Source organism: Vulpes vulpes, chromosome 6, assembly GCF_048418805.1.
Source record: "Vulpes vulpes isolate BD-2025 chromosome 6, VulVul3, whole genome shotgun sequence".
Lineage (NCBI taxonomy): Eukaryota > Metazoa > Chordata > Mammalia > Carnivora > Canidae > Vulpes > Vulpes vulpes.
Window position 1 is genome coordinate 47561660 of NC_132785.1, and position 23894 is coordinate 47585553.

A 23894-nucleotide genomic window follows, 5' to 3' on the forward strand; every position below is an offset into this window, starting at 1 on the left:
CTCCAGGTGAAGTGACTGTGCCTTGAGTGTGGATTGACGTTGTCAGAGAGAAGTCTGGGGTGCATATCTTCTGTACAAGAAATATCATTCTGTTTAATCCTCTCCTACCCCTGCTGATGGGCAGTAGCTATGTGTTGTATCCCATGAACCACCTCCCATCCTGGATGACAAGAGTGTATTTGGGCACTTGGCATACAGGCAGCACTCTAGAGACTGATCACACACCTGTGTTGTGGGAGCTAGCCCAGTGCAAATCCTTCCTAGAGATTCAATTTTTGCAAAGTCAGCAATTGTCAAGGGGGGACATCACAAAACAAAGAGCAAAGGAAAGTCAGGATAAAAACTATCCCCCCAAAATTGTGGAGAAAAGTAGATGGAGAGAGAAAAAGACGGATTCCTGGGCCTCTTTGATTTAGATTATTTTTCACTGTAGATCCAGTTTACCTGTGTCTTTATGAGAGACCTTGCAATAGTTGACCTGGGATGGCTGTTTCACACATAGGAAGCTGCATGATGCATTCACAATATGAGCTTGAGACCAAGGAGACATACTGCGATATAACTATTGTTACAGAATTTTATTAGCAGAAATGGTACCAATTCCTTCTGATGTCCTCGGTACCTGCCCATGTCCTACCTATGGAGGGTGACACAATCTCTAATGCTAATAGTAGAGCCTCAGGACAGCATCAGTTTATGAGCCCATACCACCAGAACTAAGCCTGCCACTGACATCTGCCCTTCTCCACGGTGGTGGGGGAAGGTTCACACGGGATAGGGAGCCTTCACTGCCAAAAGTGCAGCTGAAATTAGCAGGAAACGGAGTGAGAACTCCAGATGTTTAGAATTAGGATGACTATAAACAAATTTGTTTCCCCAGATCCACCAAGCTTGGCATTTAAAATTATTTTTATATCTGGTAAACAAACCCATATTCTCTTTTCTTGGTTGCAAATAGACTAATTCTTTAGGGAATGATAATACTCACACTGGTTAGCACAGTTTGCTCTTCTTTCTCCAGAAACTGCATAATTCACACATCAACATGTTTCTCTCGATTGGTAATTCTGAAAACTTGGGAATTGAGTATGAAAGCTACATTTGCAATTACTCTTCAAGGCTGGTTTTATGCACACCTGTCACCTAATTTTTTTTTTTTTTTTGCTGTGCCAACTTTAACGTCAACATGTTACATTAGCCATAAACACTCTTAACTGTGTCATATTGTGGCATTAAATTTGATACTACTGTCATAGGAGTGGGGCAGGGACATGGGGTAACAGCTTTTGGGTACCAAACTAATTAGCTGCAGGTAATTATCTGAGTATATGCCTGGAATTTTTCACTAATGCTTCTATTACTAAGAAATACCCACTCCTATGTGACCATTGCCTCTTTTTCAGTGATTTGAATTAGGGATATCTTCAGCCAATCCAGAACATGGATCTCAAGAAGTTCTTTTTACTCTCCCCACTAGCACAAATTAGCACAAATTTGGCACCTAATTATTTATATTCGGTCATCACTCCAGCACACACAAACCCTCATAGGGCAACTTCAAGAACTGCTTTTGGTAAGTCCCAATAAATATGCTCCTCTGGTTGCCTTCTATACTGCCGAGGAGAGGGGTCTCCCTTTAGTCCTAGCACTCACATTTCTTTAGAGTCTGTTGTCAGAGTTGGAATCCATCAGAAAAAACAACAGCAAAAGAATCTCAGGACACTTATCCACTGAACAGGTTTGAGCAAGGGTGATAATCATCTGATGCCTGATTCATTCTGTGTATGTCCCAAATCTGTCGTATGTTCCAACGTGAGCACCTGTGTGCACGTGCACAGGCACACTCACACGCAGGGGATCCTTGCCTTTGTATACATGAAGCAGTTGTGAAATGGTTGATAATAGATGAAAGCTACTCTTAACAGCCCTAAAAATCAAAACATTCATTTTGCAGGGCCGTTGTTCAAGAGAGAACTGCAAGTATCTTCATCCTCCAACACATTTAAAAACTCAACTAGAAATTAATGGGAGGAACAATTTGATCCAGCAAAAAACTGCTGCAGCGATGCTTGCCCAGCAGATGCAATTTATGTTTCCAGGAACCCCACTTCATCCAGTGGTGAGTACATCACATCTAATGATGGGCTTGATGATTCAAGTGTTGGTGCAGGCAGTGCCACTTTGACCTAAAATGGCCTCCCTCGACTCTTGTCTCTGGTCACAATGAAAGCAAATAGCATTGTAAGCTAAATGGATGCTGAAAATTGGGTTTTTGAAATTATTTAAATGGATAAAATGTGTTGGGGGAAACAGTAGGCAAAGAATTTTCTAAGCGGTGTCTGGGAAATCTGTGTCCCTCCAACTCTTGCTCACCAGTAAACTCCACACTGGGACCATCTCAGAATGGAAAGTGTTCTCCATTTTCGTCTAGAGCATGAAGTGATGATCTATGTAAAGGAGAGATTTCGATGCCGAATATGTTGTTGGCAACCCAGCAGATTGACTATTTCGTTCAATGGCATCGTTTTAAGGATGAGCAAAGGGAGAAACCGGAGAATTTAAATGACTTACTCAATGTCATGTAGCTCATAAGCAGTGGGGTGGGCACTGGGACTCAGACATTCTGAGTGAGAAGCTTTCTGCAGTCTACTCCTCCAAAAACCCCGCAGGCACCCCCGGAGAAGGCTGCCTTAGCCACCAGGCCAGCAAAGGGTGTTTCAGCTGTGACCAGGACCACAAGATCAAATGCTCAAGGGAGTTCCATCTTTGAATATATATTGTGTAATATTTTCTCTTTGATTTCAGTGTTTGCAAGTACTTCCTTAAAGGTCTGGAAATTGTTTTAGGAATGAGGCCCTGGGGGAAAGGAGTGCATTTGGCTTCAGTGGATTTTCATTTACATTTGTGAATTATTTGTTAAAAACAAGCTAATTAAAAAAAAAAAAACACAAAGCCAGTAAAGTGAGCGAAATTTGCTTTTATAAAGAAGTACATACACAAAAGACTGTTGTTTAAAAATTAGTCTTTATTGTGTGAAAAGTCTATGTTATTGAAAAGTGCTGAATTAAAAAGGATAGCTACCCTAGAGATGTACTTTCTTGAGTGTGTGATGAGATGGAGAGGGTGGGAACGGTCCTGGAAGACCGAGTGAATCAGGGAAGATTGTTAGCAGCTCTGCTTGTCTCCACGTTTCTGCTCAGGAATGGTGACACAAAGTAGCCAGGACCCAGCTCTGCCCAGGGAGGGGGAAAAAATGCCAGGTGCTGGGGACTTCAACATAAATGAAATACAGTCTTTTGGAATTAGACAGTCATGAGACAGGCAAAACAAGATTAAGACACAGGGAATTATGGTTTTGAATGAGGCAGGAAATACTGCTTGGAGAAGGTCCCAAATAAGTATATCTCAAAGAGTGAGTATATCTCAAAGGATGAGTATATCCCAAAGGATGTGAATCAGGCTGAGCCTCGATATGAGGACAGCATAGACAGAGTTATGAGTACACTTAACATCAAATATAGGCATTTAAGTGGATCTGTTTAGAACCGGATACATGTATAATTTATGGCTCTCTATTGATGTACACATATAAATTATTTTATTAAATTACCTAAAGCTAAAATAATTTAGTTATCCATATTAAATAGTGTCTGTAGAAATGAATTTAGAACCACCAAGGTCAACATAGTAGCACTGCATTCTGTGTCTATGTCATTCATTTTAATCATTCATTTTTTATTTATTTAGAATTTATAAAGATTGACCTTGGCACCTAATAATGGCAAATGTTAATAAGAAAATTCCACTCCCGTTGTTAAATAAGTTGAATTTCTTTTTGAAAGTTATGTTTATGTATTGTCTCAAATATTAATTAGAAGTTAATAACCATGATTTGCCTATGGAAAAAGGAATATTGCATTTAAATATTTCAATAAAAGTTTTTAAGTACTAAGAAGTCCCCGAACAAAAAGTGTGATAAACTTAAAAATCACGAACTCTACAAACAAATAACTTCAGTCTTAGGAATGAATTGGTGGCCTAATATAGTATAACAGGCCAAATAATGGCCCTGAAAGGTACAGAGAACATGTAAATGTCACCTTATGAGAAATCCAGGTCTTTGCGGATATGATGAAATGGGGCATCCTGAGATGGGGCAATCCTCCTGGATTAAATGCAAGCACAAGCAGCCTTATGAGAGAGAAGCAGAGGGAGAGTTGACACATATGGAAGAGGGGAATGGCAGTTACTTACAAATGCAGAGATAGGTGGTGAGGCCACGAACTAGAGAATGCCAGCAGCCACCAGAAGACAGAAGAGACAATGAATAGATTCTTCCCTGGAGCCTCCAGAGGGAACAACAAATGCCAGTACCTTGATTGGGGCCCAGTGAAACTGACTTCAGACTTTTGGCCTTCAGAGCAATGAAAGAGTAAGTTTGTGTTGTTTTAAGTTGCCAAATCTGAGAATTTGTCAGACCAGCCACAAGAAACTAATATATGCAGGAATTACGTAAGACAAATAGACTGATAAGCACAAGTAGCAAGTATCACTCCATTTTTAGGTTCCCTTCTAAGCTAACCTTCTCTAGAAACTATGGATATTTTTTCCACTCCCTCCTAGCTTCCTTCTACCCTGAAGCTAGTCCCTTGATGATCTCACCAGTGACCACAATATTGCTAAAGCACTAGTCTCTTTTGCTTTTGATGTGTTTGTATGAACTCTTAGCCATATCCAATCCATATAATCAACCTCTCCTTTGTGGAATGCTCCTTCCTCTCTAATCTGCCTTCCTCCTTGGGAAAGGGCTGGAGACGTTGCCCATTGTGTTCCTCTACTATATGTAGAGCTTCCCAGCATGGGACATTTCTAGTATTGACCCTCTCCTTCATGATCTCATCCATTCCCATGGCTTTAAATCACCTGTAAGCTGAGAACTCCCAAATCTATATTTCCAGTACTTTCTTCTGAGCCCTAAGTTCGAATATCTAACTTCCGACTGGACTCATCTTTAAATTTCTCACAGGAACTTGATGTGTTCAAGCCCGAATGGTCCCATTTCAGTAAATGCAACCAGTAGTTTCAAAACCAAAATTAAACAGATTCTCTCACATCCAGTTCATCAGCGTGTCATATCTGCTTTCAAGTCTGTTTCTTTCTCTACCTCCCCAAGCCCTCATCTGAGCCTCCATCAGTCTTCTATTCAAAATACCTTAGAAGCATTTCCTTTCTAATCTGTCAATTTCCACTCTTGCCTTATCCCAGTGTATTCTGCATACAGCAACCAGAGGAATATTTGTAACACATGAATGCATCATATCGCTCTCTTACTTAAAACCCATTAGTACTCACCCATTTCATTAGAGACAAAGCCTAAACATGTAACCATGACTATGATCTAGAATGTTGTCTGTGGTCTGGTCCCCATCAGCTCACCAAATCATCATGGGCCACTCTTTCTGTATTCCCTGAAACCATACAGAACTTTCAGTTCTGTGAACACACAAAGCTCTTGCTTGCCTCATGGCCTTGGCCCTTGCTGGAAGTATCCTGCTGCTCTTTACATGTTAGCTTCCTCTTATCCAGAAGGACTCCAAATCCATCCCCTGTGACCCACCACCAATCTCCATCACTACCAGTGAGGCCTTTTCATTTCTGCTTATCCATAAAAATACATAAAAATAAATTGTAATTTTATTTGTTCTTTCCATTTGGGTTTAAGTTCAATAAATGTGCACACAGAGTCCTGGTATACTGTCTGGACCAATAAATACTTACTGAGTGAATAAAAACTCAAATTCACTATATTTTAAAAGTCTCCTTCCGTTTTTCCTCCTGGAAGTTTTTCTTTTCCTAATTCCTAACAGGATATAACAGTAATTCTTCTTTTCTTTCCTTCCTTGCCCACTGCATGCTTCCTCTCTCAACACACAACCTTCATGGGTATACTCAAGATAAAGAAATCGGTGGTTAGAACTAATAAATGAGTTTAGTAATATTGCAGAATACAAAAATCAAGACACAGAAATCTGTCATCTTTCTATACACTAATAATGAACTATGAGAAAGAAAAATAAGAAAAAAATCCCATTTATAACTGCATCAAAAAGAATAAAATACCTAGGAATAAATTTAACCAAGGAGGTAAAATATCTATACACTGAAAATTATAGGATATTGATGAAAAAATTGAAGAAGACAGAAATAAGTGGAAAGATATTCCATGCTCATGGATTGGAAGAATAAATATTGTAAAAACAGCCATGCTACCCAACATGATCTGCAGATTCAAAGAATCCCTATCAAAATTCCTCTGGAATTTTTCACAGAACTAGAATAAATAATCCTAAAATTTGTGTAGAACCACAAAAGACCCTGAATAGCCAATGAAATCTTGAGAAAGAACAAAGCTGAAGGCATCATGCTGTCTGATTTCAAACTATAGTACAAAGTTTGTAGTAATCAAAACTGTACAGTATTGGCATAAAAACAGACACATAGATCAATATAACAGAACAGAGAGTCCAGAAACAAACTCATTCATATATAGTCAATTAATTTACAATAAAAGAGCCAAGAATATCCCATGGGAAATGTCTCTTCAATAAATAGTACAGGGAAAACTGGACAACTACAGGCAAAAGAAGGAAACTGGACCATTCTCTTTGCCATGGACAAAAATTAACTCAAAATGATTAAAGACTTGAGTGGAAGATCTGAACCCATTAAATTCCTTTCCTAAAAGAGAACATAGGTGGTGACATCAATCCTGGCGACGATTCTTGGGATTTGATAACAAAAGCAAAGGCAACAAAAGCAAAAATCAACAAGTGGGATTGCTTCAAACAAGCTTCTGCTCAGCAAAAGAAACCATTGGCAAAATGAAAAGGCAACCTATGGAATAGGAGAAAATATTTGCAAATCATATATCTGATAAGGGGTTAACATCTGAAATACATTAAGAACTCGTACAACAGAATAGCAAAAAATGGGGAGAAGATCTGAATAGACATTTTTCCAAAGAGGACATATAGATGGCCAACAGTAATGAGAAAAGCTGCTCAACAGCACTCATCTTCAGGAAAATGAAAATAAAGATCACTAGAAGATATCACTTCACATGGGGGCACCTGGGTGGCTCAATTGAGTTAAACATCAGGTCTTGGTTTTAGCTCAGGTCATGATGTCAGGGCCATGATGTCAGGGTCTTGAGATTGAGCACAATATTGGACTGTGTGGTCAGTAGGGAGTCTGCTTAACAATCCTCTCCCTTTGCCCCTCCCCCCACTCATGCACGTGAGCATGCGCTCATACACACACACACACACGCACACACTCTCTCTCTTAAATAAATAAATCTTGAAAAAATATATCACCTCACATCTGTTAGAATGGTGTTATCAAAAAGACAAAAGATGGGCATCCCCCATGGCTCAGCGGTTTAGCACTGCCTTCAGCCCAGGGCCTGATCCTGGAGACCCGGGATCGAGTCCCGCATAGGGCTCCCTGCATGGAGCCTGCTTCTCCTTCTGTCTGTGTCTCTGCCTCTCTCTCTCCCTCTCATGAATAAATAAACAGAATCTTAAAAAAAAAAAAAAAGACAAGAGATAACAAGCGTGATCAGGATATGGAGAAAAGGAAATCCATTGCATTGGGAATGTACATTGGTACAGCCACTGTGGAAAACAATGTGGAGGTTTCTCAAAAAATTAAAAATAGAACTACCATATGACCCATCACTTCCACTTCTTGATATTTATCCAAAGAAAATGAAACACTAACTTGAAAAGATACCTGCACCCCTTTGCAGCATTATTTACAACAGCCAAGATGTGGAAACTACCCAAGTGTCTGTCTATAGAGGAATGGTTAAAGAAGATGTGGTATACATACAATGAAATATTTTCAGCCATTAAAAAGAGTGAAATCTTGCCATTTTCACCAATGTGAATGGACCACAGAGGCATCATATTATGTTAAGTGAAGTAAGTCAGACAAAAAAATATAGTATATGATCTCACTTATATAGAGAATCTAAAAAACAAAAACCAAGCTCATAGATACAGATAGAAAGATTGGTCGTTGCCAGAGGCAGGGGAAGGGAGTTGGCAAAACGAATAAAGGGGTCATAAGATACAATCTTCCAGTTATTCAAAAAAAAAAGTAATTCATGGGATGGTAATACTCAGCATGGGTACTACAGTTAAGAATATAGTATTGCAGAGTTGAAAGTTGCTAAGACAGTAAATCTTAATGTTCTTATCATTAGACGGCTAATTCTGTACTTGCAGGTGGTGATAGATGTTAGCGACTTACTGTGGTTGGTGATCATTTCACAATATTTACAAATACTGATCATTACATCGTACATCTGAAACTAATATAACGTTGCATGACAGTTGGGCATCAACTTGAAAAAAAGAGAGAGAATGAAGTGTGTGTGTGTTTGTTGGGGGGGAGGGAGTAGCCTTGATTTGGATAGAGATTTAAGAGCCTAATCAACCCAGTCCTCAGGGACAAGGTCTTGCATTGAGCATTCTGCCTTCCAGAGATGCTTCTGGAAGTAAAGAGAGGGGGCTTAAGGGATGCCATGTTTTAAGCCTTTCAGTTTGAGTGCCAAATACCTACCCTTTGAAGTCAAAGCTTTCTAAATGTATGAACTCTCATGCTCCTGGTTTAAAAAGTCAACAGACTAAATTTTAGGACCATAAAATACCTCAGGCCACTTAATCATTACTGATCAGCACTGATCCTTCCTTGCTGCTACAAAATATCAAAGAACGCCTACTGCATCTGCGTACATGCGTGTGTGTATGTGTGTGTTTATGAGGAAGAGAGAGACAGAGACAGAGACAGAGAGGTCTAGGTCTTTGGACCTAGATTTACGGGTATCACGCACGGAGAAAGAACCCTGACGTATGAGAAGCTGAAGAGAGAAACACAGGAACGTGTAACCAAGTACAGAGATTAGAAATAGCAAGGCCAGCATTTCAGAAGCTGTTTTCATCCAGGAAACGCTGTGGCTCTGGTCCTCTGGCCTCCTGGGCTGCAGCTAGTTCTGAGAGATGACAAGGACCCAGTAGATCCCATCGCAGACAGCCTGGCAGGAGCCCTGGTGCAGAAACCATGCGGCCGACTCTCCATGGGGCCTGCTGAGCCAGGACCGGAATCACTCAGAGGGCTGCTCTTTTTTCGTAGCTGCGGCTGAGAACTGAATTCAGACACAAGGACATGGTGTCGGTCTGGACTCCATCTGGGGAGTTTAACTTGAATCCGGGATCTGAGACCTACTTTTCAAGGGGCAGCCGCACTCAGCACTCCACACCACTGTTGGGAGCAGCCTTGCACCTGCCATCTGGGGAAGGCCCTGGCTGATGGTGGGGCACAGCATCCCGCCAGCGCTCTGGCTTCACACTCAAAGACATCAGGGCAGCTGGAGGTTTTGTCTCTCTTCTGTTTTAAGAAATTACCAACAATATCTAGGGAGTACAGAGGAATGGAAATAGCCCCAGACTGGGAGTCAGGAGTCCTGGGTGCTTTGCCCTGACTCTGTCTCAGCAGCACTGACCTTGCGTAATCCATTTGGTCTCTACTCTAAATTGCTTTCTCCTATAAGTTCTCACAGCCACCCTTGCCCTTCACGGATATTGAGAAGGTTACAGAAGACAATGCATATGAGAATGGTTTGAACACAGTGAACCCTTCGGAGGCGTAAGGTATTACTGTCAACAGTAATAATAATAGAGTGCCCATCTCTGAAGATGACCGTAACTGTGCTGTTAACTTATCACCTTCAGTAAAAAACATCTGTATTAAAAAAAAAGAGAGAAAGTATCTAATTGAATCTATCTTCATAAGACCCATAAACTTTTAACTTCAGCTACACATGAAAGTATGCATTTTCCCAGCTCCTATTTCAAAAAGGAGAAGCTAAAAAGGAAAGGAAAGCATTTACTATCGTTTAATAAAAGTTTATATTTCTAGCATTACATTACTAAGCTGATTATATTCCTGTTATAGAATCAGTGGGCCATTTGGAGGAAAAACTTGACTAATGCTCACTTTTATGCTACCAATGGTAGGTGCTATTTGCTGAGTTCTGACCATGGGAAGTGGGGTAGAAGTAACACCTGGTTTGGCCCAACTCTTTCAGCCAGAGAGGTTAACTTATCACTGCCTAGGATAAAAGTTAACCAGCAGAGCTCTGGATTTGAATTCAGATCGCTCTCAGTCTAAAATCTGTGATCTTATTTTTAAATAACACTCTCTCCGAGCCATGTTAGGGTTATCGTTAGTAAAACAAACTGCAACATTCATTTTAGATCATTAAATTAGATGAACAAGTAACTTTCATTTTGGAAAGCACAATCTTCCTAATTGTAATAGATTTGTTGTTATGTAAAAAGGTTTCAGGAAATGAGTTTTGAGGTTCTGACATCCCATTGATGGTCAAGGTACAAGCTGTATTTATGTCACCACACTGACCCTGGCTTCAAATGATCCACAGGAGGGAGGGTTGGGAATATCCTGCTACAGGAAGTCAAAACTGGGGGTGTGGGGGAGGGTTCTTTTCTCTCAATGTTTACTTTGATAATTGGTCTCTGGGTTAAATTACACATTTAGTACAAAGAAGCTTTAATACTTATTTTCACTCTTCATCTATGACAGTGGTCCCCAAACTGGGCCACACATCAAATCATGTAGTAAATTTTTTTCAATGCAAATTTCAAGGCCCCTATTTAGACCTGTTGAGTCTGGCCATATCTCTATTTAAGAAATTCCCCACAGGCATTTCTGATATAGCTAAGTTTTTGAATCACTACTGTGTGATTTATGACCTTTTGGGGTTGATTTTTTTTTAATTTGACATTATATAGTCATACCATTTAAATCACTTGGCTTTTGTTCAATAGCACTAACTCATGAAAGCTATAGTTCCTGAAAACTACACCTTTCTGTAATTATGGCTCAAATGGGTTGAAAATGGAAAACATACACGTATAAAATTTTGGAGAAGAAAAATCCTAATTTTCATCTATTTCCCATGTTGAGACCTCATGTTTCAACTCTGTCCCAAAGTGAATTTTATGTCTGAGCCATAAAGATCTAAGATCCTCTCGTGGGAGGGCTACAGCAGCACTCGCAGACCATTAGAATCACCTCTTGCAGCCCCCAGCGATTTCGGTAAAGACTTCCAGACTCTCTGAGCACTCCCAGCACAGACTATCAATATTTCACTGTTTTCTAACATGAGCGTTCATAAGAGATGTTTTTCCATTATTGCTGTCAACAAAAAATTTGTTTAATAAACATAGATTGTTATTTATCCCATATGTTCAACAACTCATTCAGAGCCATAAATAGAAAACAAGAATGTTACTCACAATGTATAAATAGAGCAGTAGTGTGATATGACCAATAGCATGGTTCGGTATTAGAAAATTGCATTGACGTGTGATGGCAAATATCTGCAACCTGCCCTAAAAAATAAAGAAATTAAAAATCTCCTAATAACTTAAAAAATAGACCAACCAACAAAAACTGTTTGGATACAGTTCAGTGTAAAATTTATTCTAAGAAAAATCTTTAGCATCTTAAATTTATTTATTTATTTATTTTTGCATCTTAAATTTTTAACGTTGGTCCTAGAAAAGTGAGGCAGAGTTTATTATTCTCTTATATTCTTTCCTTTCTGAGAGGTGTATTTTTAGGTGAGGTTTTTAAAAATAATCATCCCATCAAGCCCCTTGTATATTTCTTCTTATCCACGGACAAGGAGTGTAGCAATAGAGAAGTTTAAGTAAGGTACAGTATGCCGTTATCACTGCTGCATTGATTTTGACCTAGGAAACCAAAGCAACTTTTAATGACCAGTTGAAAAATTGGCCAATTGAAAAGTTTATGCTCTTCCATCTAACCTCTTAGGAAGGGGTTGGATCTAGAAATGGTTGTGCTGGACATGAAATAGCAGGTCTCTATGAACATTGCCTATGAACATGGGCACATGCATGCTAATGACAGACTATGAGAATGGAACATGCTGGGGAGTCTGAGCAAATATAGGCCCAAGTAATCCCTGCTTTCTGAAAACATAAAAACTCGATCAACTGGAAAATCAGGCGCTTTTCAAGATTTTTCTTTATTCATCTCCTTTTTGAGATCCACGGAGGAGAGATCCAAGATGATGAGTCAGTATTCCATAGGTTTTACTCTCTTACTAACATTCAGTGTTTGGAATGATGAGCAATTACATTGACAATTATTATCTTCTTTTCTTGAGAACACCTTCATCGAAATAAAAGTCTTACCTGCTTGCTGTAATCAGGTTTCTATGACATTCTCACATGGTTTGGGGTATGGGTTTAGGAAGAGATGATCTATATGGATTTCATTTTTATTAAGCAAAACAAAATGGAAATTTAATGAACTTTCACAGATAGTGATTTATGCAACTGACACAAAGAATCTTATCAATAATGAGTGAGTTTTGCTCAAATGACACTTGCTGGTGATTTTTTAAAGTTTCATTCTAAAGAAATCTTTGTCCTGTGTTGTTTTCCCTTAACAGCCCACTTTTCCTGTAGGTCCCGCCATAGGGACAAATACGGCGATTAGCTTTGCTCCTTACTTAGCACCTGTCACCCCTGGAGTTGGGTTAGTCCCAACGGAAATTCTACCCACCACACCTGTTCTTGTTCCCGGAAGTCCACCCGTCACTGTCCCGGGCTCAACTGCAACTCAGAAACTTCTCAGGACTGACAAACTGGAGGTACTTCAATTATATTTGTGGTTTGAGATGCATTTGCGGTAGAAGTGTAATTATTTGTAAGTGAGCACTTGTAAGATATTAATTCAGTCTTGCAAAACAGCCATGCACACACACGCACACACACATACACTTCATCTAAAAGCCATGCATTTGTAATTCTATGGTTTCAATTTAAGGCAAAGTATAAAGGAAATTAGTCTGTAGGAAAAAAATTAGCTTAGTACAAACAAAATTCACCCGCGGGGAATGTGTGTTCAGGGGCAAAATATTTAACAACCAGTAGAACTACGAATCAGTCATGGCTCCTGAAGTCCTTCCACTGTGCTCGGCGTTAACCTTTGATGGATCTTGGAAAGGTCTGAGAATGAACAAGTGATAAGCCCAGCAGTCAGGGCAATGGGGGACACTTTGGGACAGGGGTAGGAGTTAAGGAGAACTGACTATTGACCACTTGGTATGATCATATTTGAATATTTTAAGAACTAGAATGGTTATGTTGGTATGTTCCAGAATATCAGCCCTGATAGTATTGTTGACAAACAGGGGAACTGGAAGCTGGGCAAATTATTTATCAGTGAACATATTTTATTTAACTTAAGTTCAAGTGTTCTATAAAAGTCAAGAAAACACACTCATATATTTACAGAACATAATTCATAAGTCATGAGTCAAGCCAACCCTGACGGGGTAACATTTCTCTTTAATCAGAATTAAAGGATTTATCTTAACTACTATATCCTGTGATATTTAATAGAGCATTTTATACAGGTGTGTAAAGATTCTGATAGCTTTTTCAATGATCTCCTTTAATTCCATTACCCATTAAAGTTGTTAGGTGATGTATGTATGGTCAGGATGTACACTGTGCTTTATGTTGGATCACTGGAGAATATCCTTTCCATGTGCATTTGTTTAAATATTTACCCAATAAAAAATTTATAAAAATGTTTACCTGATAAATATTGAAGGCAATAAAATGTTGCTACCTAATATCAACTTCAATCTGGAGTATATGGATCCCAAAATGAAACGACTATAGAATCTAACAGTTATAGCCTAACAGCCTGCCCATGTGAATGTAGAACAGACCTTTTCTGGTCCGGGGAAAGTGTTTGGGGCTCCACCTGCTGGACCCGTGGAGCTTTAGTGTTCAGTTTTTGAAGTGTCTGGTTTAGAAAACAAATTAAATCAAGCTGAGTTGGGAACAAATCGTCCTCCCCAACAGGACTAGTAGATATTGAAAAATAATTTACAGAGACTTCAACAGGGCAGCTTCCAGCTCATTTCAAACCAGGAATGAAGTCGGCAGCACACAGAGACCCTTGGTAAATGCTTGATGGCTGGTCTGCACCTCTGATGTAGTCTCAGACCAGAGGATTCCATTTAGAGAGGAAGGCTTACTCAGAATTGATGGGAACGTCTGAGTAATTTTTATTTTGTACATTTTACAAACTAAAGATGGAATACTGGCTTATATCCAAAAACAGGAGGAAACGACGAGCAATTTTGTGACTTATCTGTTTATCCTTCAAACCCTCTTGGCCACTGGTCAGTGAAACTATTTTGCAAGCTCCTTTGACTTTCACAAGGCTTGACTGTCACTTCAGTGACCGTTCATGGAACATCACTGATGGTTGGGATGCCCAGCACCACTTAAATATATTGACTTTGGAATTAGAGCTTCAAAGGAAAATAACTTACAATTTTACTAGTAATTCTGCCCTGCTAATGATATAAGTATTATATCTATATATTATTCATGTCATCTTATGTTATTGATATTCAGGGCAGAATTAAGAATACTCTTTAAATTTTCTTTATATAGTAAACTTTTGATCCACCAGAATTCTTAGAGGATGGAGCATTCTAGTTACTCCAGGCTTAAGGATAACTAAGGACTAAAAAAGCAACGGCAACACATCGGCACTTCAAACTCTATTTCCACTTCCCTCCACTTATTTCTCTCTATCTCTTCCCATATTTCTCTCCTTTTTATCTTTCTGTCTGTGCTGTCATAAGTAATAATATAGTGACCCGAAATGCAAGTTTCAATGCCTTAGATGTAGTAGTTCTGACTTAACATACTAAGCATAAGTTATCTTTGTGGAGTGAGGGGTCCTAGGGGAAAACAGGAGTGTTCAGATTCACCCCACCCGCTTCCCATCCTCCAACGAGGAGGAACAAGTTTATTTCCCCCAATGCTACGCCCTGGAGGCCTGATCTGTGATGATACCATCCCTCCGTGCAAAACAAACAAACAAACAAACAAAAACAAAAAACAAAACTTACGGCATCCCAGAGTTGTCAGGGAAGGAGACAATCTGGATTTGCATTTAGATGCCCAAATTATGTACTTGTATATAGGTTCATATGCACATAGATCGCGTCCTCGTTGTTGTATCTGAAGCAGATACAGAGATATGCACACCAGCCACAGAGAAAGGGAGGCTTTGCTGATTTTCATGTCAGCTCCACTGCAGACTTTGACTTAGTCTTCTCAACACAGAGTCTCACTCCAGAAAAGAGGGCGCAGCAGAGCTCACATCAGCTTGCCAGGGATTCTGGTTGAGTTCTGGACAATATCACATCTTTATGGAAACGGCCCCAAAGCCACCGCGACAAGAAGGGACAAGCGCTTATCCCTCTGTGGTTTTGCGTTAGCCTACAGGGCTGCGCCTGCGGAGGCCTTCTCGTGCATCGTCCGCTCTTCTTCTCCCGTGTCCTAGGTATGCAGGGAGTTCCAGCGAGGGAACTGCGCCCGGGGGGAGACCGACTGCCGCTTTGCACACCCCGCGGACAGCACCATGATCGACACGAACGACAACACCGTAACCGTTTGTATGGATTACATAAAGGGGCGTTGCATGAGGGAGAAATGCAAATATTTTCACCCTCCTGCACACTTGCAGGCCAAAATCAAAGCTGCGCAGCACCAAGCCAACCAAGCGGCGGTGGCCGCCCAGGCAGCCGCGGCCGCGGCCACAGTCATGGTAAGTGGGGCGCGCCCGCCGCGCACCTTCCTCCGCCCGGGCCCGGGGAGCCGCGGGCGCCCCGCGGGATCCAGACGCTGCCCCACAGTCGGGACCTAGGGAAGGCTGCATTCCTGCTGCTCCGCTGCCTAAGTTCTGTTGTCGTTCGCCCCGTTTTGTTTGGTTCGGTTTGGTTCCCCCCCCCCTCTCCTTCCCTTCTGCAGCACAACAGGTAAATCCCTGAGGCGCAGGGACACCCCCCCTCGCCCCTCGCCCCTCGCCCCTGCGGGGAGCCCGGCCGCGGGCCGCTCCTCCTCCCCTCCTCCGCCTCCTCCTCCGAGCTGTCCACCGGAGCCCGGCGCACCCGCGCCCAGGCGGGGGCAAGAAATGCAGCCGAGCCCTGCTGCTGAGAGCCCCGGGGAGGGCGCCTCGGGGCGCAGCCCCCAAGCTCAGAGGCTGGCAACAGGCAGCCGGCCGGGGACCCGTTCCTCCCCACCCCTGCTTCTCCCACCCTCCTTCCAGCTTTCTCCCTCTAAATGAACTTGTGTGCACAACATCAAGCCGTGAAACGGATGAAAGCGGAGCTGTCCTGACCGGTGCTTTAAACCGGGGAGGGGGGGCTGTAACCCAGCCCGGAGCCCCTGAGTCACTGCAGTGTCCCTTAGAGACCACCTGCCGCCGCCTCCCCCTACTCCTCTTCCTGCTCTTGCTCCTCCTCCCCCTCCTCTCCTCCTCCATCCTCCTGCTGCTCCTCCTCTTGCTCCTCTCCCTCCTCTTCTTCCTTATCCCTGGGGAGCCTGTTTACAGCTCCAGACTCTCAGGCCCCCCACCCCAGACCTTGGCGATCAGAATTCTTTTTTTTTTTTAATGTATGATAGTCACAGAGAGAGAGAGAGAGAGAGGCAGAGACACAGGCAGAGGGAGAAGCAGGCTCCATGCACCGGGAGCCCGACGTGGGATTCGATCCCGGGTCTCCAGGATCGCGCCCTGGGCCAAAGGCAGGCGCCAAACCGCTGCGCCACCCAGGGATCCCCAGAATTCTGATTTTAAAATATCCTCAGGTGTTATGGATGCACATTAACAGTCCGCAAGCACCTGCCTACAACCCTGGTTTCTCAAACTTGGCTGTATTTTGGAATTACCTGAAGGGTCTCAAAAGGTTCCAAAGTCAGCCCCCTTCCTCCAAAATTTCTTATTTAATTGGTCTGGGTGTGGCCGGGGCAGTGGCCTTTTTTGGAAGCTCTCCTGGGATTCCCACGTGCAGCACAGTTTGAGAACCATCACACTAGGTCGTAGAAATTGCTAATTAATTTGTTTTAACATGAGATCTCTGGCTTATCAGAAACCTGTTATAATATATAGAAGACACTGTGCATTCATCCATTCATTCGTTTACTGATTCATTCAAAACATGTAATGAGACCTGCCATGCATCAGGCACACTTGCTAGATGGCATACAGAAATTAAGCAGGTTTTCTTGCCCTAACTGGTGTGTTGATCGTTAGGTATGGAGCACACATTTTTTCCATTGCACCAGGCACACTTGCTAGATGGCATACAGAAATTAAGCAGGTTTTCTTGCCCTAACTGGTGTGTTGATCGTTAGGTATATAGCACACATTTTTTCCATTGCACTGGCATGGAAACCCAGGTACCCAGGTACCCATCATACCTGGGTACCAAGGATATCCCCCAAGGCTAGTCAGGATTCTGGCTACAAGAGACAAAAACCCAACGGAAATGGTTTATATTAAAAATTTGGACTTCGTGTGGTGCCCTCCAAAGGGAAAAGAAGTCCAAAAGATGGTAGGGGTGTCCGGATTCAGAAACTGAAAAACCAGTAGGGCTCTGTTGTTTTTCTCTTTTCTGCTTCTCTTGGCATATCAGCTCTATCTTCTAAGACTAGGTTCTCCAATGCAACATTGACCATGAATCTGAACATCTTTGGATACACATTCTTATGTCTTTTGACAAGAGAGAAAACAGCATCTTCTACATTGGTTCTAATTCTACAAGAAACAAGCAAACTAAATAATTAAAGGTCATTCTGGTGGCTCTCCTCATGGTTAGAATAATAGCACGCTATGATTGGCTCAGCCTAGGTCACAATAGCCATCTCTGGCCATGGGGGTATGAGATGAGGTCCTGGGAGTATGAAAAAAATTAGCCCCTACACCTCAAATACCTGTTGACACAACAAACCACTGGTACTAATCGTGACCTGCGACCTGAGCCCTGAATTTATCTGAGCTTTGATTGGATCTGCCTGTTTATGAGAAGTGCCAACTCTAACATCCATGATCAATATGTACCTCAGTCATCGAGGAACAATGCACATGGTATATGTCCATGGTGGGTGACCTGGGTTGATAGGGATAAGAGAAAAAATGGCCACTGACATAAACACCTCATTCCTTAAGAGGAATTTTAAAATCAAGACTGTGGGGGCACTTAGTGGCTCAGATGGTTCAGCATCTGCCTTTGGCTCAGGTCATGATCCAGGAGTCCTGGGACCCAGCCCCTCATTGGGCTCCCTGCTCAGCAGGAGTCTGCTTCTCCCTCTCACTCTGTGCACACACTCACTCTATCTCCCTCTCTCTCAAATAAGTAAATGAAATCTTTAAAAACAATAAAAATAAATCAAGACTGTACTCCTCTGTATGCCCTGCCACGTGCCCTTCTGCTCATTTTCACATCATACCCATCAAGATGCGTAGAGGTTATTACAGTGGATGTCAGTATATTTAGTTACCATAGTTCCCTGGATTGTTATACTGTGCCCAAATTTGGAGTTCTGATATTTCAGGGAATCTTGCAACATCGTCAAAGACAACCCAAAGGAATACAGTTTCAGAACAAAAGCCAGCTTCTTTCTGACAATGACATGAAAATTATTGAATCTGTCATGTCTTTTTAGTTGAAGTGAGAGGCTTATTTGAACCAGCCTAGATGCAGTTGGATAAAGTCAAAGTATTCTTACTCTAGTGGCAAGATTACTCAGTACACTGAAAAAAAAAAAAAAAAAAACCTCTTATTTTATTTCCTTATTTAAAAGAACAAATGGGAGTGATGGTTGCAGTCAGAAGATATCAGTATTCCATTCACCTGGGTTCCATATCCCAACACAAAGAATTTCTGTAGTGCAATTTGTATTATTGTCCAGGGATTTCCTCTTCTTTTGACTAATTGGACCCTGAAAATGCACTTAAAGCTTTGATTCCAGAAAAGGAGACATTTATTTCTTTTAGAGCCTGATTCTTTTACAATACATCTTAAAATGTGAGCATCATCCTCACCAGATTTTTTTTAATGTGAAAATAAGCCAGACAGAGCTTCTCTTTGGTAATTTTCACACAAAGGGTATCTGATCTTCAAGCGAGCAATCTTTCTTTACACACTACAAAATGGGGCTACACAGGAGATTCCTGTTTTGTAAAAGGAAACAGGACCAGCTGCCATCAGCTTGATAAGTTTCAGTTGTCCAAGAAAAAACATAAAGGAACTTTGAATTCCATCCTATTTGTCCACGTCCCTTTATTCCAGATTAAAATGGCAGCTCTGATTATTGTTGTCCGGTTTTTCTGACTTCTCAGATTTTTGGTCCTTGCCCGTAATGCCTGGCATGGGCACTTGGTTTGCACGCCTTGACTTGCAGTTGGATTGTTCTTTGATCCAGAGAAAAGAAAACCTGGCCGGATGTACACAAACCTGCAGGTGGGCCCAGAGAGTGCAGAGGATCCAAAATGTTGGTGAGGCCAGCAAGAATGGATGCCAAGTGTCGAACATAGAGTAAACGCTCAAATAAAGAGAACCTCTTTCTCTGCTTAGATGCCTAAGGAAACTCCCAAGACCCACCAGGCCCCGTAATCTCTAAGGTCTAGTCTGGGCCTGAAGACCTTTCAATGTAGCTAAACATATGTCGGCAATTGTATCCTCTAAAACAAAATATCTGTATACTACTAGCTCATATTATAATATGATTATTAATCCACACAGATTTTTTAAAAAATACATTCTACACATGTGCCTCAAAGCATGAGGCGTGCAAGATACTTATAGGTATGCTCAACCCTCCAAAACCTTAGTGTTTCCTTGAAAAGACATGACAGCTACATCTAGTAAAGGTAACCCACAGCATGCAGTGGGGAAAAAAGGAGATGCTCTTGCCGTCCAGCATATTTGAGAGCTCTCAGTTTCTTCAGTTCCTAGATTATTCTAATTTCTATGGATGCTGAGTTTCATCAGTCTAAGATCAGAAAAAAAAAAAAAAAAGAATATTAACCTTCCAGGTGATGATGATCCTAGGGAGAAATATTTAATATTTCCTTTTCTACTTGGAGAGTTCATTAAATGTTGCTTTGTTAAATTGAAATTTTGTTCATAAGGACCAGCCTTTGGAGACATAATCACTCTTCCAGTTAGCGCAGCAGACAAAATCAACCCAACAGTAGATTTGCTCTGGAACTCCCAAAGACTGGAAGGGTGACAAGAACTGAGTCCAGAAGGTTGAGGCCAAAATGATTCTGGGTTTGTGTTCTCCGTGTACTCTGGGAGAACAGGCTACGCAGTCTTATGTAGTTGGCACAGATATTTAAACTTAAAGAAATGCATTAATTTTGCAATCTAAAAACTCTACGGCAACCAAAGATTTTAAAGTAACGTGGTGTCATGGAAGTTACATAATGGGGGCCTTCTATCTATCTGAAGGAAGAATATTCAGCACAAAGAAACTTTCTTGTTGTGGAACTCTCTGGGTTTTAAAAATGTTGGAGTTCTACTTTCAGAACACTGATTTTGTATTATTTGATGGCATCTATCAAGACTGCCTTCCAAAACATTGCTCTCCTGGTCATTCTAAATCTCTTCTCTGCCTTTAATCCTTTCCCTACCTACTTTATTTCTACCCACCCCCCCCCCATCTTTACTTGACCACCTGTCATCTCTATACCTTTGATCCTGAATCATCAAATGATGATGAAAAACCCTTTATTTGCAAAGGAAAATATCTTAATTTTTTCCCATTTTGAGAGTTTAGTACTTAGCCCGTTTTATTTCAAATGCCGTAGTTCTATCAGAACTTTAGAATATCACATTTTGTGTTGATTATACAAACCTTGGGGATTTACCTATTGTGCTACACATAGAAAAGGGGTATTTCATTTTTTATTTGCATTGGAGTTATTCCTTTGTTTTGTTTTGTTTTGTTTTTTTTTCACAGAATTCCATCATAGAAATTTTCCATCTTTTAGAGCAATTATTAAGGATTAGGAAAATTTTCTCATTGCGGCCTAAATCAATCAATATTTGTTATTATTTCAGCTGTTTAAATGAGACTATCTGCCCCAAAGTATGGTTATAAGTTAAAAATATTATTTTACATCTAATATTTCAAGCAGTCCTTTGCTATTTTTTATTTTTTAGCTGTTTGCTATTTTTAGCTGTTTTACTCATTCTAGGAGAGAATTCCACTTCTCATTAACTGGGTTGGTCATTGATTATAACGAAAAGTACACACAGAATTATTAAAAATATAAATTACTCTGATAGCTGAGAATACTAAATACCTTTTTAAAGGGTATTTTCTTAGCATAACCCGGTAAGTTGTTTGAGATAAATTGAATTATAATTTCAAATGTAGTGGAAAACATAGAATGGATGATAAGTTAGTCTTTAGAAACAGAACAATGGACTGAGTGTGGGAAATTTGAGAATCTTACTATTCAAATTCAAAACTTCTTAAGTTTGGAACCTGATCCCGCATTACCAGTTTCACACTAGCAGACTGAAGAGAAGAATTGAGACAATTATCCACATGATTCAGACAAAAAATTAAGATCCAAACCCAAACAGTTTTGCTTCAGTAATCTTGTGTTTGAATATTTTTTTTGCCTGAATTTTTTGTCTCAGTTTGCCACTTCATTTTGTTAGGCTAGATCTTTACTAAAAAATTACTTTTTATAAAAGTCAAAGATTATATATATATGTATATATATAATTGTTTTTTTGCCTTGGATCTTATACTTAGTGCATTCGTTATTTTACATTCGAAAACTAACTTATCAGAAGTTCTTCAGCCCTACGGCCCTTGAAAGTTCTGCATTTTTTTTCTGAAGCAATATAAAAAATGCTGATGGTGTGTATGCAAGCTGCTGTTTTAATTAACTTTCCTGAATTTCAAACATCTATATTTTACTCTCTTATATGCTTTTAACTAAGGTATAGTAGATGCATTTTTGCTTCGATACTAATTTAAGGTGTAATATTCATTTCTTTAGAGAACATTTTTGTTGTTGTGCATGCCTAGTGTTTTGTACGTTGTATATTGCATTCAGAATATTTTTTTCCTTCTCACCTATCCACAATGCAATGCCGTTCCCATGATGCACCTCTGCTTGCTGTTTACCTGTATGTTAATTCGCTTGAATCCCATTGGCCCACTGCCATCATGTGCTCGCTGCCTGTTATTAAAAGACTCAGTCGACTGCCAAAGCAATGAAGCGACCTCTCGAAGCATCTGTAGACCTGGTACTTTGACCTTTCACCTTTCGCTTTGCATGTAGCTTTTCAGAGAACCATCTGAGATTTGTATTACTTGTAAAATTGGTTGCAAACAATCATTATTATTAATGAATGGAGAAAATCCGATAAGGTGTTTAGCCATCTCATTTTCATACGTAATATGTGAAATAAATTAATCCTAACAAATTTTAATACCTTTTCCAAAAAAGTGAAGCAAATTTAAACTTCTTGCCTCGGAAAGTGCTCATTATAATTCTTATTAACCTTTAAATCCAAGAAATTGCCGTTTAGTTAATGAAGAGAATAGGTATTAATAATAACACAAACGCTTCTTTCCCCCGTTAGAATAATTTAACTCATTTTAAAAGCTGGAGCCTATTTTTTTTTTATTTTTAATTATTTATTTATTTTTGGTGTTGCTTGATAGTTTTTCTTTTCCTTAGTTGAGATGCTACCGTTTTGGGTTACAGAAATCATGCTTTCGCTCTCAATAACAAATTCTCACTCATTCGACATTGCCCGCTCTTTAAATTAAGGTGCATGGCAGAGGCATCTCCTTAGCTGTCATTTTGAAACAGAATGTTGTAGTTGACGATCTCTGTGGACACCGGAGGTGTGGTTACTTTGAGTTATACATGTCTTCTCCAATTCTTTATTATAGGCCTTTCCTCCTGGTGCTCTTCATCCTTTACCAAAGAGACAAGCACTTGAAAAAAGCAACGGTGCCAGCACGGTCTTCAATCCCAGCGTCTTGCACTACCAGCAGGCTCTAACCAGCGCACAGCTACAGCAGCACGCGGCGTTTATTCCAACAGGTATGTGCCCTGACAGTTCCAAGTCCTGTGTCCGTGTGCCCTTCGGTCATGTGCTTTCTTCTCATTCCTCTCAGCTGTTCGGTGGCATCTAGTTTGCTTGTAAAGGTACAGTCCAGACAAGCCTGAGACTCATCATTGTCCTAGCTATCGAGATGTAGTTACTTTGCTTGGAAGGATAGCTAAATGACTGCTAGGATTCTAAAGCCAAATATTTTATAGTTAAGTGATAGCCGGAACCCATGAGAAGCAGAGAGATCTCAGTTAGGCCTTTCGGTTTCTTGTAGTTACACATGCCGTGTAAGACTGTTTATGTCAATGAGACCTTTTTATGTGTGACAATTGAAATTTGTCATTAACCCTGAATGACCTAAAAAATAGCAATTCCAGTAAATACTAACCTTTTTTTTTTCTGTTCCTATTCAGAGCACTAAAAACAAAACAAAACAAAACAAACGAAGGCTATTCAAGTAAAGCAATCCTCCACTCATATTTTACATTCATTCTATCTCTTTTGCCATCCTTCTCAACTTCACCAAGTGCACAAATAGATAGAGCTCTTATCCTGATTTCTAAGCCAATGCCTGATAATAGTAGCTGCTAAGGTCCATTAACGGTATCATTCCACTAAGAGATGAATTCTGTTAGTCACAGAATCTTGAAGCGTAAAGGATTCTTCGTGATCTCCTCATCCAGGCAATTGTTTTACAGATGACAAAACTGAGGCCCCCTAAATGGGAGGTGACTTCCCAAGGTGGCACAGCTAATGACACAAAAAACCACTACCTAGTTTCCCCGTGACCAGCCCAACATACCATGACACG

At 40.5% G+C, this 23894-nt stretch overlaps 1 protein-coding gene across 8 annotated transcripts in view; it reads left to right on the forward strand.

Annotated features, from left to right (window-relative positions):
* MBNL2 (muscleblind like splicing regulator 2) overlaps positions 1-23894 on the forward strand; it is a 161933-nt gene that overhangs the window by 104126 nt on the left and 33913 nt on the right. For 4 of the 8 annotated variants that reach the window (XM_026003644.2, XM_026003642.2, XM_026003641.2 and 1 more), the window contains exons 3-7: positions 1955-2119; positions 12569-12769; positions 15496-15759; positions 22211-22264; positions 22920-23073. In XM_026003644.2, coding sequence (XP_025859429.1) covers positions 1955-2119; positions 12569-12769; positions 15496-15759; positions 22211-22264; positions 22920-23073 — 838 coding nt within the window. The remainder of the gene's footprint in view (positions 1-1954; positions 2120-12568; positions 12770-15495; positions 15760-22210; positions 22265-22919; positions 23074-23894) is intronic. The other 4 variants (XM_026003648.2, XM_026003650.2, XM_026003647.2 and 1 more) reach the window with 1 other exon arrangement.